Source organism: Channa argus, chromosome 4 (assembly GCF_033026475.1).
Source record: "Channa argus isolate prfri chromosome 4, Channa argus male v1.0, whole genome shotgun sequence".
NCBI lineage: Eukaryota > Metazoa > Chordata > Actinopteri > Anabantiformes > Channidae > Channa > Channa argus.
In genome coordinates, this window is record NC_090200.1 from 24,495,781 (window position 1) to 24,513,418 (window position 17,638).

The 17,638-nt window shown below is 37.9% G+C and overlaps 1 protein-coding gene across 1 annotated transcript; it reads left to right on the forward strand.

Annotated features, from left to right (window-relative positions):
• The first annotated feature begins 4,022 nt into the window (after positions 1 to 4,022).
• Positions 4,023 to 15,053, forward strand: LOC137125178 (myosin heavy chain, fast skeletal muscle-like). Its single transcript, XM_067500231.1, has 38 exons — positions 4,023 to 4,240; positions 4,316 to 4,459; positions 4,552 to 4,708; positions 4,805 to 4,832; positions 4,914 to 5,025; positions 5,112 to 5,204; positions 5,292 to 5,355; positions 5,686 to 5,784; positions 5,882 to 5,985; positions 6,095 to 6,233; positions 6,356 to 6,474; positions 6,674 to 6,823; positions 6,915 to 7,085; positions 7,179 to 7,479; positions 7,640 to 7,713; positions 7,805 to 7,892; positions 8,014 to 8,131; positions 8,238 to 8,361; positions 9,627 to 9,767; positions 9,851 to 10,102; positions 10,190 to 10,432; positions 10,518 to 10,694; positions 10,776 to 10,921; positions 11,020 to 11,110; positions 11,204 to 11,593; positions 11,704 to 11,830; positions 11,923 to 12,041; positions 12,133 to 12,329; positions 12,472 to 12,655; positions 12,766 to 12,931; positions 13,054 to 13,178; positions 13,274 to 13,582; positions 13,673 to 13,876; positions 13,963 to 14,088; positions 14,170 to 14,340; positions 14,448 to 14,552; positions 14,668 to 14,763; positions 14,877 to 15,053. Exons 1-38 carry the CDS (start codon positions 4,034 to 4,036, stop codon positions 15,051 to 15,053), a joined length of 5,838 nt encoding a protein of 1,945 aa, XP_067356332.1. The 5' UTR covers positions 4,023 to 4,033.
• Positions 15,054 to 17,638: the final 2,585 nt, after the last annotated feature.

A 17,638-nucleotide genomic window follows, 5' to 3' on the forward strand; every position in this document is an offset into this window, starting at 1 on the left:
CTTCCTAAAAAGAAAAACAATTACACTTTTTTCGAAGGAAAGAACTGGCTGATTTATTTGGTAAGCACACAACTCTGTGGTAGAGTGGAGGGGGCAGAGAGCCTGGACATGGTTGTGACCACAATGGCCTACATTTTTGTAGATTTCCTGCAGTGTGAGCTATGACACTTGATAATGCAGCTGCAAGACATGTCACATCACTGTGACATTTTTTTTCACCTCAGGATCAGCTGTTTCAAGCTTTTGCAGGTGCAAAATGGAGTCTGGAGTATGGAGTCTTCCAGTGACACACATTCTGCCATGGTTGCTGGAGTGAGCTCCAAGCGAGGAATGGTCATGGGCTTTATGGGGGAAACTCTTGCCTTTCCCAACACAAAGGCACATTGAACTGGATTACTACCATTTTGTTAGACTAAGTGTGCTACTGAAGCCCTCGTGGCTAGTATCTGCAAAATGAAAGCAGTTGAGCAGACACAGTCTGACATGTCGTTTTTCAATATGAAGATTTTGCAACTCAGTATTTAGCCTGCAAGCAAGAGTTGTCTTTGAGGTTTATGTGCATCGATGTGGGGTGTGTCCTTAAGCAAACAGTTTAATTCCTCCTAACAGAGTTTACTCATGTGCCCTGGTTTCAGATAACTGAAGCATATGTCTTTGCTCCTAGGGAAGTCTATCTTATCCTTATGAAGAGAATTATGGGGTTTTCTACAGTATTCAAAATCATGCTCATCGTGGTAAAAAAAAAAAAAGAGTTCGATGGTACCAGAAGGGCCTTTTTTTTTTACTACCACCTGCTCTCCCTGGCTTGATACTTGAATGACTCTTTATGTGTTCTTTGAATTTGTCACTTATATCCAAAAAAAGAGTGCAATGCAACTTTGGCAATGCAACTTTGTGTTTGTTCACAAATTTCACTAGGGAATTTTATGTAGCCTTGCGCTCATTTGTTAACTGCATCAAGCTCTTTCATATTTCTAAATCTGTCATCGCATTTCCACAACTGGCCAGTAAAAAGTATAAACTATAATTGTTTCCCAACTTTAATGGATAAGGCATTATCCAGTAGGCTACAGATTGCCAAAATGCTCCTTTAAAAGTGTCTTGGCCTTTTTCTATCCTTGGTCTGATTTCATGTGAAAACAACTTTGCACTATCTCTCTAGGTTGCCCTCTTGTGTACTGCTTTAAAACTTTAAATACAGAGAAAATACTTGTTGGCTCATGAAACTAAATCTAATACTTAAAAAAAACTCAACCCTTTGGAGTTGCCCACTCAAAGCAAAGACCTTAACCCAAACCTGAATAATTGCTGTTCACACTGGACACTACGATTTCTGAGCAGAACAGTTCTGTGAGGGAAAAAAGAAAGTAATAAAATTCCTCTTCAAATTGCACAGGCCAGAACCAGATCAACAGAAAGCACTTTGCACTTGCTACCAATGAAAGCATAACCAGTTATTGTGTATTTAAGTTTTAGTAATGCACTGTGAAAGTTTGTGATGTATAATGGCTCAAGCTAACAGTAGTATGCTTGTCTGCCTTTAACCTTAGTTTTGGACACAAATAGATCATACCATAACAGGTAAAAGCATTTCTATTCAGTGCTATTTCATTTTGCTTTCCAGTCTTCTGAATGGCTTTTAATAAAAGCTTCAACAACTGCCTGGCTCAAAAATCCACCCCCACCACAGCGCAACACCCGCCCTCTGACCTCCTAGCATGGCCTCCCCCTTTTACTACACCAATCTCACTCTTAACTGAACACGAAAGCTAAATTCAATTAACTAAATGCTTGGTAATCTTACCAGAACTCGTGTTTAAAAAACTTTTTTTTTAAATTTAATTGTGTTATTTCTTATAATCAGTAGTAATGTGGCAGGGGGGGTTAGTGCTGCTGATTTTAATTTTGGGTGGACAGCAAGGCCTTTCTTAGTGGAACTTACTTTCCCTGATCTCCCCATGCTTACCCAGGTTTCCTCCTGATATTCTCTGTGTTGTCCCTGAGATAGACTGGCAACCTGTCCAGGGTGCACCCTATCTCTCGCCCAATGACAGCTACGACTGGGACTAACACAAGCCTAAAAAAATAAGATAACTGGTTAAGATATATGATAGATGGGTTTATTATTATAATAAATAAATCAAATGAGTTTGCACTCAACACAGACAGACGAACAAAATTAACAAATGATAGACACCCCCTTTTTTTCAGCAAGAAATAGCAGCATGTAAACACCTAACAACAAAGTCATGAACTTACACACTGATTCAGATTAGTGCTTTAGTGTCTCCAGCTTACATTCAACATGTATACTCATACTGAGAATATTTAAAGTGTTACAGTACCTAATGTGTTAATTTTTACAGAAACTGAAATTAGATTTTGACATTCCCATTGTTTTCCACACAGTAGCCTGTATAAGTACTCACATTACATGATGGAGAATGACAGAAGGTACTCACTGAAACATAGTATGTGTTTTTTATTGCCCCCCAAGCTAGCTGACATATGGGTCACTCTGACACTAAATTAAACTTACCCTATAAGGTAGTCAGCATCACCCTGGAGAGCTTGGAACATGCTGAAATAGGTTTCAGGAGAAAGCGAAACTCCTGTTTAATTATGGTAAATGTCTTTAGAGGACAGTGATAAAACCAAAATGAAAAAAAATCATATCAAAACACTTCAATCACATCTGATTTTAATTGATTGCATAGTAATATCGATGCAGGTACATTTACAAGTGTACAGCAAAGGTCTTCCTAATAATCCAATTTAAATGACAAACATGAATTTGATTATATAGAACAGAACATTTTTAGTTTGCCCAGTTTATCTATTTTGAACAGGCTTTGATGGACCACAGTATGCTTTACACATGCCAACAATTTTTTTTTCCTTTGGAACACTGTGTCATCACAAGTAACAATACAACTATGTCCCTAACCTGTATTTTCAAAAGACATCTATAAGACAAACAGATTCGTTACATGATTAACAAGCTGTTTTCAAACAATCATTGTCCATCTTCACCATGTATTTATGTGTATATCTTTGTCAGCTAGCAAAAATGAATTTGCTTTACTAATATTAAATTAATGAACATTCTACTCAACAAAATAAAAGACGAAGGACTTTCCAAGGTTTTATTACACTACGACATTTTTGAACGAGTTTTTTGTTAAACTTCACAGTGGATCCTGTTACATTACAAATCCTCACTAGTATGATAGTATCATTATTAGAGTATCATCACTAGAGTATATAACACACCTGTGTCTACAGTCTACAGGTGTTTAAATCTTAAAATGTGTTAGAATATCACAACGTTTAGTCACTAAAACAAACAGAAGTCATTAGCTACTTATTTTGGGTTGGGACTGTGACATGTAATGTCAGCTAAATCAGCTGTCATTCTAACCATATAAGGCATGCTACCCTGTTTTAACCTTTGCTTGTAAGCATTCCAGACCCAATATAAGGAGTCTAAGAGAAGTGTGTGAGTGTGTGGTGGAAGACCAGCAAAGCTCCTGCCTGTGGTAAGGATACTGTATCTATTATTGTTGCATAGTACTTGTAAACATTATTCTCTTTGTATTGTGAAAACTGAAAATGTTAACTGTAAAAATATTATTCAATTTCCAAATTTATATTTATTTATACTGTACTTTAAGTAATATTTTTGCAATGAATATGTGGTTGTTTCTTACACTGACTGAAATGTAATATTTTCAACAGGAATTTGGAGTGTAACATTTTTTTCAAAAAGGTCTAGGGTAAGGTATGTACAACGAGTACCATTACCATTACTTGTTTATCATACTCCATGTACAAGTACAGTGTGTTTACAGTTTATCCAATTTTAAATATGTTGGCTAGTGTTAGGTGAAACAACAAACAGGTCAGTCTAAAAACCCAGATTACTGTCAGGCTAAACTTTCAGTTAATCACAAGAAACATAACATTGGTCAAACGTGAACTGAGAACAGTCTAAGACTGCTGTTGTTTGACTTGCTACACAGAAGCTGCCACCATGAGTATGGATGCAGATATGGCTGCGTATGGCAAGGCTGCCGCTTACCTCCGTAAGCCAGAAAGGGAGAGAATCGAAGCGCAAAATAAACCTTTTGATGCAAAAACCGCATGCTATGTGACCGATCCCAAACAACTTTACTTGAAGGCAACAATCATTAAGAAAGAAGGTGGCAAAGTGACTGTTAAAGTCCTGGACACTAATGAGGTTTGTATTATTAAGTCAGATTCAATGAAGAGGTAAATGTGATCAATTGTAATTTTGACCAATGTCTGGTTGCAGGAGAAGACAGTCAAAGAAGATGATGTCTTTCCAATGAACCCTCCCAAGTTTGACAAAATTGAGGACATGGCCATGATGACCCATCTCAACGAAGCCACTGTCCTGTATAACCTCAAAGAGCGTTATGCAGCATGGATGATCTATGTAAGATAACATCCACAAAGACTTAAATGAAATATTAATATATGAACATGAAAACACAAATTGAACTGTTTCCACTCTACGATCAATTACAGACCTACTCTGGATTGTTCTGTGCCACTGTGAACCCCTACAAGTGGCTCCCAGTGTACGACTCTGAAGTCGTAGCTGCCTACAGAGGCAAAAAGAGAATGGAGGCTCCACCCCACATCTTCTCTGTCTCTGACAATGCTTATCAGTTTATGCTTACTGGTAGGTCCATACTGTACCTTTATGTAAAAATTGCTAGTGCATGAGGTTTCTGTTGGACACCTATATTACTCATTTGTTTGTTTTCAATTGTAACAGATAGGGAGAACCAGTCTATCCTGATCACGTAAGTAAGACATTTTATTTACTTTTAAGATAATCACATATCTTGATCAAATACTCATAAGTCTGAGTATTCTACACCCAGTGGAGAATCTGGTGCGGGAAAGACTGTGAACACCAAGCGTGTCATCCAGTACTTTGCAACAATCTCGGTTGGGGGTGAAAAGAAGAAGGAGGCAATATCTGGCAAAATGCAGGTAAAATGCCATGGCACAATTTCATAAAGTATCAAAAATTGTTTCAGGTTTACAGTCCTGATATCATTGCTAACACTGGATTATAGGGGTCACTGGAAGATCAGATTATTGCAGCCAATCCTCTGCTGGAGGCCTATGGTAATGCCAAAACTGTGAGGAATGACAACTCTTCACGTTTTGTAAGTATGAACTGTTTTCTCAATAGAGAATTCCTGTCATACATTGCCTATAAGAAAAGGCATTAACAATTTATTTGCTGCAAACAGGGTAAATTCATCAGAATTCATTTCGGCACAACAGGCAAACTGGCTAGCGCTGATATTGAGACATGTAAGTAACAATTCTCACAATAAATATGATGCATGCAATTCAGAGACTGTGGCTCAGGGGGGCAGCTGTAGCTCAGTTGGTAAAGGCAGTCGTCCACGAACAACAGGGTCCAAGAACCGGTCCAAGCCCAGTAGAAATTAGGGAGGGTTGAGTTAGGAAGGGCATCCGGGTGAAAACGTTGACAAATCAACATGAGGACAATGATCCGCTGTGGCGGCCCTGAACTCACGGGATAAGGCCAAAAAAAAAAAAGAAAATTCAGAGATATCATAAAATGCATATAATGAAATTGAGAACTGGTCTAGTTATGACTAATAAAAACATTTGTAGACCTACTGGAAAAGTCAAGAGTGACATTCCAGCTTCCCGATGAAAGAGGCTACCACATCTTCTACCAGATGATGACAAACCACAAACCTGAGCTGGTTGGTAAGTAACACTGAGTAATAGCACCATAGAATGCCTACTTTTTTGATTCAAAATGTGTTCATTAAACTTTTTTCATTAAATTTTTTGCAATCCCCAGAAATGTCACTCATCACAACCAACCCCTACGACTTCCCTATGATCAGCCAGGGTCAGGTCACTGTGCCCAGTATTGATGACAAAGTTGAGCTGGAGGCCACGGATGTGAGGGGTGTTTATATTTTAAAGACTATAATGTATTTTGTCCATTTGGGTAAATTTCAAAACTGACTTTTAAATGCAATTTGCAAAGTTATGATGTATTTGAATTTAGAACGCCATTGATATCCTGGGCTTCAGTAATGAAGAGAAGATGAGCATCTACAAACTGACTGGTGCTGTGATCCACCACGGTAACATGAAGTTCAAGCAAAAGCAGCGTGAGGAGCAGGCTGAGCCCGATGGCACAGAGGGTGACTATGTCTTATAGCTTGTAAAAACCTTTGCAGTAAGAACAACTGAATTTCTTGTGCATCATGTGAGGGTTAACACTCATTATCATGTGTGTAATAGTTAATCACTTCACCATTTTCAGTTGCTGACAAGGTTGCTTACTTGTTGGGTCTGAACTCTGCTGACATGCTCAAGGCTCTGTGCTATCCCAGAGTGAAGGTCGGAAACGAGTATGTCACCAAGGGACAGACTGTACCTCAGGTAAACACGAATCGTCAATATGCTCTAACCTATTCAATAAAAACAGATATTACCTATCTTTTGTAATATATATTTATTATAATAGATAAGTTTTAAAGTTGAATCGGCAGCTCTGTATGTCATTTTGATAAGTTTAACATAGCAGTAAACCAGCAAAAAAGATGAAGCACATTACCCGAATCGTTCTCCTCATCTTCAGGTGTCGAACTCAGTCCAAGCCCTGGCCAAGTCTATCTATGAGAGGATGTTTTTGTGGATGGTCATCCGTATTAATCAGATGCTGGACACTAAGCAGCAAAGGAATTTCTTCATTGGTGTCCTGGATATTGCTGGTTTTGAAATCTTTGACGTGAGCTCTATTCCCTGTATCCAATACGGTTATTAACAGAATCCTTTTAGTCATTATGAAAGATTATGCTCATTATTTGTCTCCCTCACAGTACAACAGCATGGAGCAGCTATGCATCAACTTCACCAATGAGAAACTGCAACAGTTTTTCAACCATCACATGTTTGTCCTGGAGCAAGAGGAGTACAAGAAGGAGGGTATTGTCTGGGAGTTCATTGACTTTGGCATGGACCTGGCTGCCTGCATTGAGCTGATTGAAAAGGTATTCATAGATTTGGCAATTTTACTGTATGTCATTGTTCTTACTCTGCAAAAACAAGGCACTTCATGACATATCTCGTTCACATTCATCAAGCCCATGGGCATCTTCTCCATCCTTGAAGAGGAGTGCATGTTCCCCAAAGCCACTGACACATCCTTCAAGAACAAGCTGTATGACCAGCATCTTGGCAAATCCAGAGCATTTGAGAAGCCAAAGCCTGCCAAGGGCAAGGCTGAGGCTCACTTCTCCCTTGTGCACTATGCTGGTATTGTGGACTACAATATCAGTGGCTGGCTGGACAAGAACAAGGATCCGTTGAATGAGTCTGTCGTGCAGCTTTACCAGAAGTCTTCAGTTAAACTGCTGGCTAATCTGTACCCTGCTACTGCTGAGGGTATGATGCACAACAAGTGAACCTAAATGTTTAGTCCAAATATTCAAAACTACGCACTGTATTATGTGTTCATAAGTATACATTTAAAGACTTGTTTTTTATAATTTTTAACATTTTTTGGTAGTTTTTTTTAACAAGTTTTTCTGTAAAATTGTTACAGAGTCCAATGGTGGTGGCAAGAAAGGAGGAAAGAGGAAGGGTGGTTCTATGCAGACTGTGTCTTCACAGTTCAGGGTATGGTTTAAGAAAAACATACATACTTTCAGGGCATGCCTAAATTCGCATTTAATACTTGTACTGAGAAAGGTTCACTGTGTATCTACAGGAGAATTTGGGCAAGCTGATGACAAACCTGAGAAGCACCCATCCTCACTTTGTGAGATGCCTGATTCCCAACGAGTCTAAGACCCCAGGTACAAAAAAAGTATACTAAAATTCTATAGGCATTGTTTACAAATGGGATTCTGTGTTGCTGTACATACTGGTTAGCTATATATTCACAACACTAATTACACTAACAACAATTTTCTACAGGTCTGATGGAGAACTTCCTGGTTATTCACCAGCTCAGATGTAATGGTGTTCTGGAGGGTATCAGAATCTGCAGAAAGGGTTTTCCGAGCAGAATCCTCTATGGTGACTTCAAACAAAGGTATAAATATTATGTCAATATAATAAGTAGTCAATATTTTATCATTAGTTTGATGGAGAGCATGAATCGAAAGTGTTGACATTAATTATTAAATTTCCCATTAAAGGTACAAGGTACTGAATGCCAGTGTGATCCCCGAAGGCCAGTTCATTGACAACAAAAAGGCTGCAGAAAAGCTACTTGGGTCAATTGATATTGATCATGACCAGTACAGATTTGGACACACTAAAGTAAGCACTAAATGTACTGTATTTTCTTTTTTGTCAACACTGTTTTCTTATTTCTTCGTCTTTTTACATCACAGGTCAGTGCTTTGATTACATTACATTTTTAACAAGGGTCAAATTTTCAATCAGTAATATCATCATCATAGATAGAACAATGTCTTATAAGATTGTTGTTGCCCACTCAAAGCACAGTTCAATTAATTGGTTCAAAGTTTGGTAGAATGTTAAGCCATTGGCCAAGGAATCAGTAGGGATGAAGTAAAGAATAATCTGCAGCATCAGCATTTGGATATTTATAAAACAGCTTGAAACATTGACATAACCCAAAGGTATGGTCAAAACTAAAATTTCTTACTACCCTGGATTTTAGTTCCTAGAATTATGCTCTTGACTTTACCTGAACTTGTGCTGTCAAAGGCTCCTGAGGCCCAGACTCTATAAATAGCACTGGCAGCATTGCATATATATTTATTTCTGTGTTTGAGCGAGGCTCGCCCTTTAGACCAATCAGATAATTCTGACAATTTCTACTTGATTATTAAGTTTTATTGCATGCTCATTTATTGTAGTTTTTATAACAATGAGTACCAACAGGGCTGTGCAGTTTGTAAATAACAAAGCAGAACTGTACTGAAGCACAAATATTTGCTCATGTTAGCACTAGCATACATTGCTCATTGTAGCATTGAGGGCAAGAAAAATGAGAAATGAGATATACACCAACTAATCTGGAAAAACTTTACAGTGTTGTGTTTCAAGTTGTACTTATAAATTTTAATTCTATTGGATGGCAATTTATTTTTTTGTAAAAGTCCTCAACCACTTGTAATTTGGCACCCATTTAAAACTCTCTGGACACAAGTCAATTTTGCCAAATCCTGCAAAGAAAACAATGGTACAATGTTAAATATTATATTTTAACAAAAATTATTATAAATTTAAAATCCGAGTTTTAATATTACAGAGCATCATCCTGACTCCAGACAAAAAACATGTTAATGTGTAAAAAATAGGTTGTAAAGGAATATTTCTTGTAGTATTTTTGCTAAACTGTAGCATAAATGTCTTTTACTGTGAACTCTGACCCCGACAGAAGGGCAGAAAACATATTAGACAGACATTTTTTGAATATGATTCTTGTGAAATGTATAGTGAAATATACAATAAATTTCTGTTTTCTACTAGATATTCATCAAGGCAAATTTAATATATAAAACTTCTAAGGCATGTGAGGTACCTTAAGGTTTGTGTTTACTTTGTTTGCTCAGGTGTTTTTCAAGGCCGGTCTGCTGGGTACCCTTGAGGAGATGAGAGATGAAAAGCTGGCATCTCTGGTCACCATGACTCAGGCTCTCTGTCGTGGTTTTGTCATGAGAAAAGAGTTTGTGAAGATGATGGAGAGAAGGCAAGTTATAAAAATAAAATTCTCAATATATAGCAAAGGATAAATTACCAAGAACAATTTCTGTAACAAAATCTTGTCAACAGGGAGGCCATTTATACCATCCAGTACAACATCCGCTCATTCATGAATGTGAAACACTGGCCATGGATGAAGGTGTACTACAAGGTCAAACCACTGCTGAAGAGTGCTGAAACGGAGAAAGAGCTTGCCAACATGAAGGAGAACTATGAGAAGTTAAAACAAGACCTGGCTACTGCCCTGACCAAGAAAAAGGAATTGGAGGAAAAGATGGTGGCCCTTCTGCAGGAGAAGAATGATCTGCAGCTCCAAGTGGCATCTGTATGTATACATGAAAAGACGGAGTGTTTTTATGTTTAACCTTTAAACAGTTAAAATGCTGATGCCTGCATTCATGTAATCAACTAGGAATCTGAGAATCTGACAGATGCTGAAGAGAGATGTGAGGGGCTTATTAAGAGTAAGATTCAGATGGAGGCCAAACTCAAAGAAACAACTGAGAGACTGGAGGATGAAGAGGAAATCAATGCTGAGCTTACTGCGAAGAAGAGAAAGCTGGAGGATGAATGCTCCGAGCTCAAGAAGGATATAGATGATTTGGAGCTTACCTTGGCCAAAGTGGAAAAGGAAAAACATGCCACTGAGAACAAGGTTAGTAAATTTTAATATACTCATAAAAACATAATGTAAAATCTGGAATATTATTTGTTTTCTAACATTATTCTTGCAAATCTAGGTGAAGAACCTGACAGAGGAGATGGCTTCTCAGGATGAGTCCATTGCTAAGCTGACAAAGGAGAAGAAAGCTCTCCAGGAGGCTCATCAGCAGACCCTTGATGACCTGCAGGCTGAGGAAGACAAAGTCAACACTCTGACCAAGGCCAAGACCAAGCTCGAGCAGCAAGTTGATGATGTAAGTTAACAAAGTTACATATATTTAGCAACACTACATAGCTGTTAAACATGATCATTACATACTCTTATTAATGTGCAGATTGAGGGTTCTCTGGAGCAAGAGAAGAAGTTGCGCATGGACCTTGAAAGAGCCAAGAGGAAGCTGGAGGGAGACCTGAAACTGGCCCAGGAATCCATTATGGATCTTGAGAATGACAAACAACAATCTGAGGAGAAAATTAAAAAGTAAAAAACATGTTTATTCTCTATGTAAAAACAACAATCATGTTTCCAGACATGATCAACACCATGCATTAAATATTTCTTTTGAATTACCCCTACAGGAAGGACTTTGAAGTTAGTCAACTCCTTAGCAAGATTGAGGATGAGCAGTCAATGGGTTCCCAGCTGCAGAAGAAGATCAAGGAGCTTCAGGTGAGTGACACATTGAGTTACATGATATTCATTTCCTGTATTGTACTTTGCCATTTAAAGTTCACTAAAAGACCACATACCTATCTTAAATAGGCTCGTATTGAGGAACTAGAGGAGGAGATTGAGGCTGAGCGTGCTGCCCGTGCCAAGGTTGAGAAACAAAGGGCTGATCTCTCCAGGGAACTTGAGGAGATCAGTGAAAGGCTGGAGGAGGCCGGTGGTGCAACTGCTGCTCAGATTGAGATGAACAAGAAGCGTGAGGCTGAGTTCCAGAAGCTTCGTCGTGACCTTGAGGAGTCCACACTCCAGCACGAAGCCACCGCTGCTGCTCTTCGTAAGAAGCAGGCTGACAGCGTTGCTGAGTTGGGAGAGCAGATTGACAACCTTCAGCGTGTCAAGCAGAAACTTGAGAAAGAAAAGAGTGAATACAAAATGGAGATTGATGACCTCTCCAGCAACATGGAAGCTGTTGCTAAAGCAAAGGTACACGATAATACTCAACAGAATATTGATTAACATTAGTTTAATATATAAAGTAGTTACTATTATTAAAATAATCTAATCACCAATTTGATCTTTCTTTTCCACATTAGGGAAATCTTGAAAAGATGTGCCGTACTCTTGAGGACCAACTTAGTGAACTGAAGACCAAGAATGATGAAAACATTCGTCAAATAAACGACTTGTCTACACACAAAGCCCGTCTCCTTACAGAAAATGGTATGTATCTGAAAGTGTTTAACAAAAGCAGTTTTCACAGCATAAATGAGAAGCTGATCAAAAACTAATGTTGCTGACAAATTTCATACAAGGTGAGTTCGGTCGTCAAATTGAAGAGAAAGAAGCACTTGTCTCCCAGCTGACCAGAAGCAAACAAGCCTTCACACAGCAGATTGAGGAGCTGAAGAGACAAATTGAAGAGGAGGTTAAGGTAAGAAACTGCAAAGTATACAGTGAATGTATCGCAATTGGATGTCGCTGATTTAGAACTGTTGCACACTCATTCATGTTTTTTACACCAGGCCAAGAATGCACTTGCCCATGCAGTGCAATCTGCCCGCCATGACTGTGATCTGCTGAGGGAGCAGTTTGAGGAAGAGCAGGAAGCTAAAGCTGAGCTGCAGCGTGGAATGTCCAAGGCCAACAGTGAGGTGGCTCAGTGGAGAACTAAGTATGAAACTGATGCTATCCAGCGCACCGAGGAGCTTGAGGAAGCAAAGTGAGTAACATTTAAAGACCTAAATGAGTTGTTCTGTGAAATGTAAGTAGGTACTGGGTTTCATAAATGCAAACCATCTATAAATGTACAGATATCTGTACATTTTTGGCTTTTAACAAGAGACATATCACATTGTTAAAAGGAAAAAGCTGACCCAACGCCTTCAGGAGGCTGAGGAGCAGATTGAGGCTGTGAATTCCAAGTGTGCTTCCCTGGAGAAAACCAAACAGAGGCTCCAGAATGAGGTGGAGGATCTCATGATTGATGTGGAGAGGGCTAATGGCCTGGCTGCTAACCTGGACAAGAAGCAGAGAAACTTTGACAAGGTAGTAATGTTCAAAGGCTTTGGCCAAATCAGAATAATAATAAACGAAAATACAATTTTTTCCCTTTATCTTGCTGCAGAACTAACCGAAGTGTAATGTGTTATTGTCAGGTCTTGGCAGAGTGGAAACAAAAGTATGAGGAGGGTCAGGCAGAACTTGAGGGAACTCAGAAAGAGGCTCGTTCTCTCAGCACTGAGCTGTTTAAGATGAAGAATTCTTATGAGGAAGCTCTGGATCAGCTGGAGACCATGAAGCGTGAAAATAAAAACCTGCAACGTGAGTTCCTACCAAATTAGAAAAATGTTCACTGTATTTGCTATTTGTTGCAATGGAGTGTTTAGAATTGACATATTAAGACCTGTCAATATTAAACAAATCATCTGCATCATCGTCTGCAGAGGAGATCTCAGATCTGACTGAACAGATTGGCGAGACTGGCAAGATCATCCATGAACTGGAGAAGGCCAAGAAGCAGGTGGAGACAGAGAAGTCTGAGATCCAGACAGCTCTTGAAGAGGCTGAGGTACATTTGTTTGTGAAAAAGAGGAGATACTTTCAAGTTTTATAAAAATGACAGAACGCAGAGGAGATTGATATTTTATTCTTCATTATCCTCAGGGAACTCTGGAACATGAAGAGTCTAAAATCCTGCGTGTCCAGTTGGAGCTCAACCAGATTAAGGGTGAAGTGGACAGGAAGCTGGCAGAGAAAGATGAGGAGATAGAACAGATCAAGAGGAACAGCCAGAGGGTGATTGATTCACTGCAGTGCACTCTTGATGCTGAGGTCAGGAGCAGGAATGATGCTCTGAGGATCAAGAAGAAGATGGAGGGAGACCTGAATGAGATGGAGATTCAGCTGAGCCATGCCAATCGTCAGGCTGCAGAGTCCCAGAAACAGCTGAGGAATGTGCAGGCACAGCTGAAGGTACTGAAAGAAATACAGCAGATTAACAAACTGTGGTGAACACATTTACATTCAGATATTTATCAGACTATTTGTATTGGTTTTCATTAGGATGCTCAACTGCATCTTGATGATGCTGTTAGAGCCCAGGAAGACCTCAAGGAACAAGCTGCAATGGTGGAGCGTAGGAACGGTCTCATGCTGGCTGAAATTGAGGAACTTAGAGCTGCTCTGGAACAGACAGAGAGAGGCCGCAAAATCGCTGAACAGGAGCTGGTGGATGCAAGTGAGCGTGTTGGACTTCTGCACTCTCAGGTAAACCAGTATTTAAAAATTACTCAATAGTTTCACAAACTACTCTGTCAAGCAGATAATGATTAAAATGATCTTTCATCATGCAGAATACAAGTCTTCTGAACACTAAGAAGAAGCTTGAAACAGACCTGGTTCAGATCCAGAGTGAAGTGGATGACACTGTTCAAGAAGCAAGAAATGCAGAGGAGAAGGCCAAGAAGGCCATCACTGATGTGGGTGTCAATTTATTTGTTCAAATTCTCCAACTAAAACGTTTTTTAAAACATTTTTAATCAAAATGTGAAATTGTCTAGGCGGCTATGATGGCTGAGGAGCTGAAAAAGGAGCAGGACACAAGTGCTCACCTGGAGAGGATGAAGAAGAACCTGGAGGTTGCTGTTAAGGACCTGCAGCACCGCCTGGATGAGGCTGAGAATCTGGCCATGAAGGGTGGCAAGAAGCAGCTCCAGAAACTTGAGTCTAGGGTAAGATAATTATTTTGAGACATCTTGCATTTTTGATCAAACTCATACAAGAAATTGATAAGAAAAGAATTATCAATATATTTCTTGAATGTACTTGATTTATGCAGGTGCGTGAATTGGAGGGAGAAGTTGAGTCTGAGCAGAGACGTGGAGCAGATGCTGTTAAGGGTGTGCGCAAATATGAGAGGAGGGTGAAGGAGCTCACCTATCAGGTGCAGTCCCATTGATATTTAACACTTATAGTTATAGTTATAGTTATAGTTTGTGAATATTATATTAATATAGAATATAATATACAATCAAACAAATCTATATTTTCAATTACAGACTGAAGAGGACAAGAAAAACATTATCAGGCTGCAGGATCTGGTTGATAAGTTGCAGCTTAAGGTGAAGGCCTACAAGAGGCAGTCTGAGGAAGCGGTAAGGACATGTTCATATTGACATTTGATACAATATTTAAAATATTATATTTAAAGGACAGTATATTGCTGCCCTTTCTTTGAACATTTAAACATTTTCCACTTGTATTTCAGGAGGAGCAGGCCAATGTCCATCTGTCCAAGTGCAGGAAGCTCCAGCATGAGCTGGAGGAGGCTGAGGAGCGTGCTGACATTGCAGAGTCCCAGGTCAACAAGCTGAGAGCCAAGAGCCGGGATACTGGCAAGGTAAACACACCCACTTTTTTGTTATTTGAAAAAACAATTCCCTAAAAATATTAGGTACCCTTATATGTCTTCCAAGGTTCGATTTATACTGTAAACATGAAAATAGTAAATTCACAATATTGCCTTAAGCATCACAACACTGACCCTAGAATAAATATGTGCATGTAGAGTATGATGTGTGTACATATATGCAGCGTATGTATTAATTCTATTTAATTTTATTTAACAGGGAAAAGAAGCAGCTGAGTAATCGACTTCCGCTGATGGGTTGTTTCTAATCATATAATATGATGTAAAATACGATACAATAAAATTACAATCTAAAATAAGTGTATGTGTTTTTTAATTTCAGTCCTACATAAAATATCTGGGTTTTTTACTTTAATTTATTAAAAACTTGTTTTTACTATTTGGTTTTGAATGAAACTGAATATATGACCACTATCTATAGATTCACTGTGGTTTAATCTTTCCAAGGATATCAGTAACCACAATCTCCAGTATACAAGGAAGGGGGGGCTGGACTTGGCTTACACAGTGCTGCACACCAACACGTGCTTTAGAATGTGTTAAAGGTGGAGTAAAAATACAAGGATGAAGGAACTATATATTTAAAATTGTACAGTAGCTATGAAGCATTAGTGGCTGGTTTGGGAAAATATGTAAATGATAATGTGGTAAATTTAATTTTTATAATAAATACATGTCTCAATGTAATTAATTCTTTATCAAAAGAGATTTATGGCAATATAGCTAGTTGCAATGTAATGTTTAATTTTGAATTGTTTTTCCATGGCATGTTCAACACTATTGCTGTGACAGAAGGAATGATAGTAAGGTTGACATGAAGTCCAAAGTCCATAAATGGATTATGGGCTATATCTGCAGGGGGAAGTGTTAACTCCTTGATATGTGAGTTTAAATTCCAGAGCCATATCTCTTACACATAACCACAAGTAGTGATTATGTTTATATTATTCATGCATATATATTTGGAGTAAAAATAATTGATTTAAATTGTTTTGATTAAAAAAGTCGAAACAGTTGTTTTTTATTAAGAATTTAGAACTTCAGTCACCCGAATCTAATATAAAAGATGTGAACAGATGAGATATAATAAAAATTTAAAGGAGTGTGTATTGATCACTGTTGCACTCTCCTGAAGCATTAAAGAATTACTGTACAGAGTGAGCCAGTTATACAGTTAAATACATTCTCCTCTGCTATGAAAGACTGTGAGAAGAATTAAAAACATTTGGATTTTTAATGTAACTGATAAGTTGACTATTTTAGGGATCTCAAATTCAGCATCTGCTGGTGGAAACTTGAAACATAAGATGTTCTGTATGTACAAGCACCAAATGTTAAACTCATGTAACCATCAGCTGTTTTTGTAGCCCTATTTGGCTTGCATCCCATTTTTGGCTTCTGCATTGTAAGCAAACCACATTCAATGCAAGGATTCCAATTCAAGCCTATGAGTGTGGCAGAAGGTCTACGAAGCTCTTGTTTGTGATGATATTATCTATTATTGCACCTTATTTATGCCTTAAACTACGGTGAGCCAAACATAGGGTTCTTTTATACAGTACATATACTGTATAAGAATGTTTTTATTAAACATTTTAGAACTACTGTAGATACTTGATTTTATAATAGCTACAAATATGCATTCATATTTGGTATATGTAATAATTTATTTCATTTTACTGGAAAAAAAGGCCACTCTTTTTCTATTTACTATGTGCAATATAGTCACAGCACCCTGGCTGCCCCCACAATATTAACGAATTTACTGTACTTTGAAGCAGAACTGCAACAGGCAAATCTGGGAAAGATGGAATTTTGTATTTTACTGCTTTAGTTTTTCTGCTCTTTCTGCCAACATTTATTGTTGTAGTTGTAGTAGTAGTTTTAGTATAATGAAATGTAGTAATATTGCACAGCACTTCATAGTATATCAATACTATTTACATAAATTAATAACATAATAAAAAACAATAACTTAATTAATGAGATAATGTGCATTAGGTGACTGTTTAGCAATTAATTTTGCTAACACTAAATTATTAATGTGGTTCATGAATATATTGTAAAGTTCCTCTAATGTGACAGCTCAGAAATGTGTTCCAGTGTTGGAAAAATATTGCTTAGCCAAAATAACTGTGTACTAATTCTCTTTGTTACCTTAGTTAATATTAAACAATAACAGATATATTAAACATTTTCCAATGGAATCAATCTATGATAACCATATGTTGTCAACGCGGCTTGCAAATTTGAAATTATAAAGACTTTGTGCTACATCTTATAGAAAATGCAACCATGTTATTCTAAATGTTGGAAATATTAGCATTCTTTAGAAAGAATGCCAAATAAAAATCAGTTAAGATTAAGTTGTCGTGAGTTGTATATTAATAATGACTTCTCCAAAATATTGCAATATGGTAGAAATTGTAAATTTAAATAACAAAACATATTCTAAGTCTAACACTCTTAATCAACCAGCAAACGCATCATATACATCACAGAAAAACAGAGAAAGCATCCCTCATGTGAATCACGGTTAATGCAAATCCATTTTACAGTAGCTGTTACAAAATTAGGTACGCTTGTTACTGTGTTACTTT

What these genes read in the sequence shown, in the direction of transcription:
- LOC137125178 (XM_067500231.1), top strand. Translation starts at nt 4,034, where the DNA reads ATGAGTATGGATGCAGATATGGCTGCGTATGGCAAGGCTGCCGCTTAC. An exon ending in ATGCAGCATGGATGATCTAT is followed by an intron (nt 4,460 to 4,551) that starts GTAAGATAACAT and finishes GATCAATTACAG; the next exon opens with ACCTACTCTGGATTGTTCTG. An exon ending in CAATATCTGGCAAAATGCAG is followed by an intron (nt 5,026 to 5,111) that starts GTAAAATGCCAT and finishes ACTGGATTATAG; the next exon opens with GGGTCACTGGAAGATCAGAT.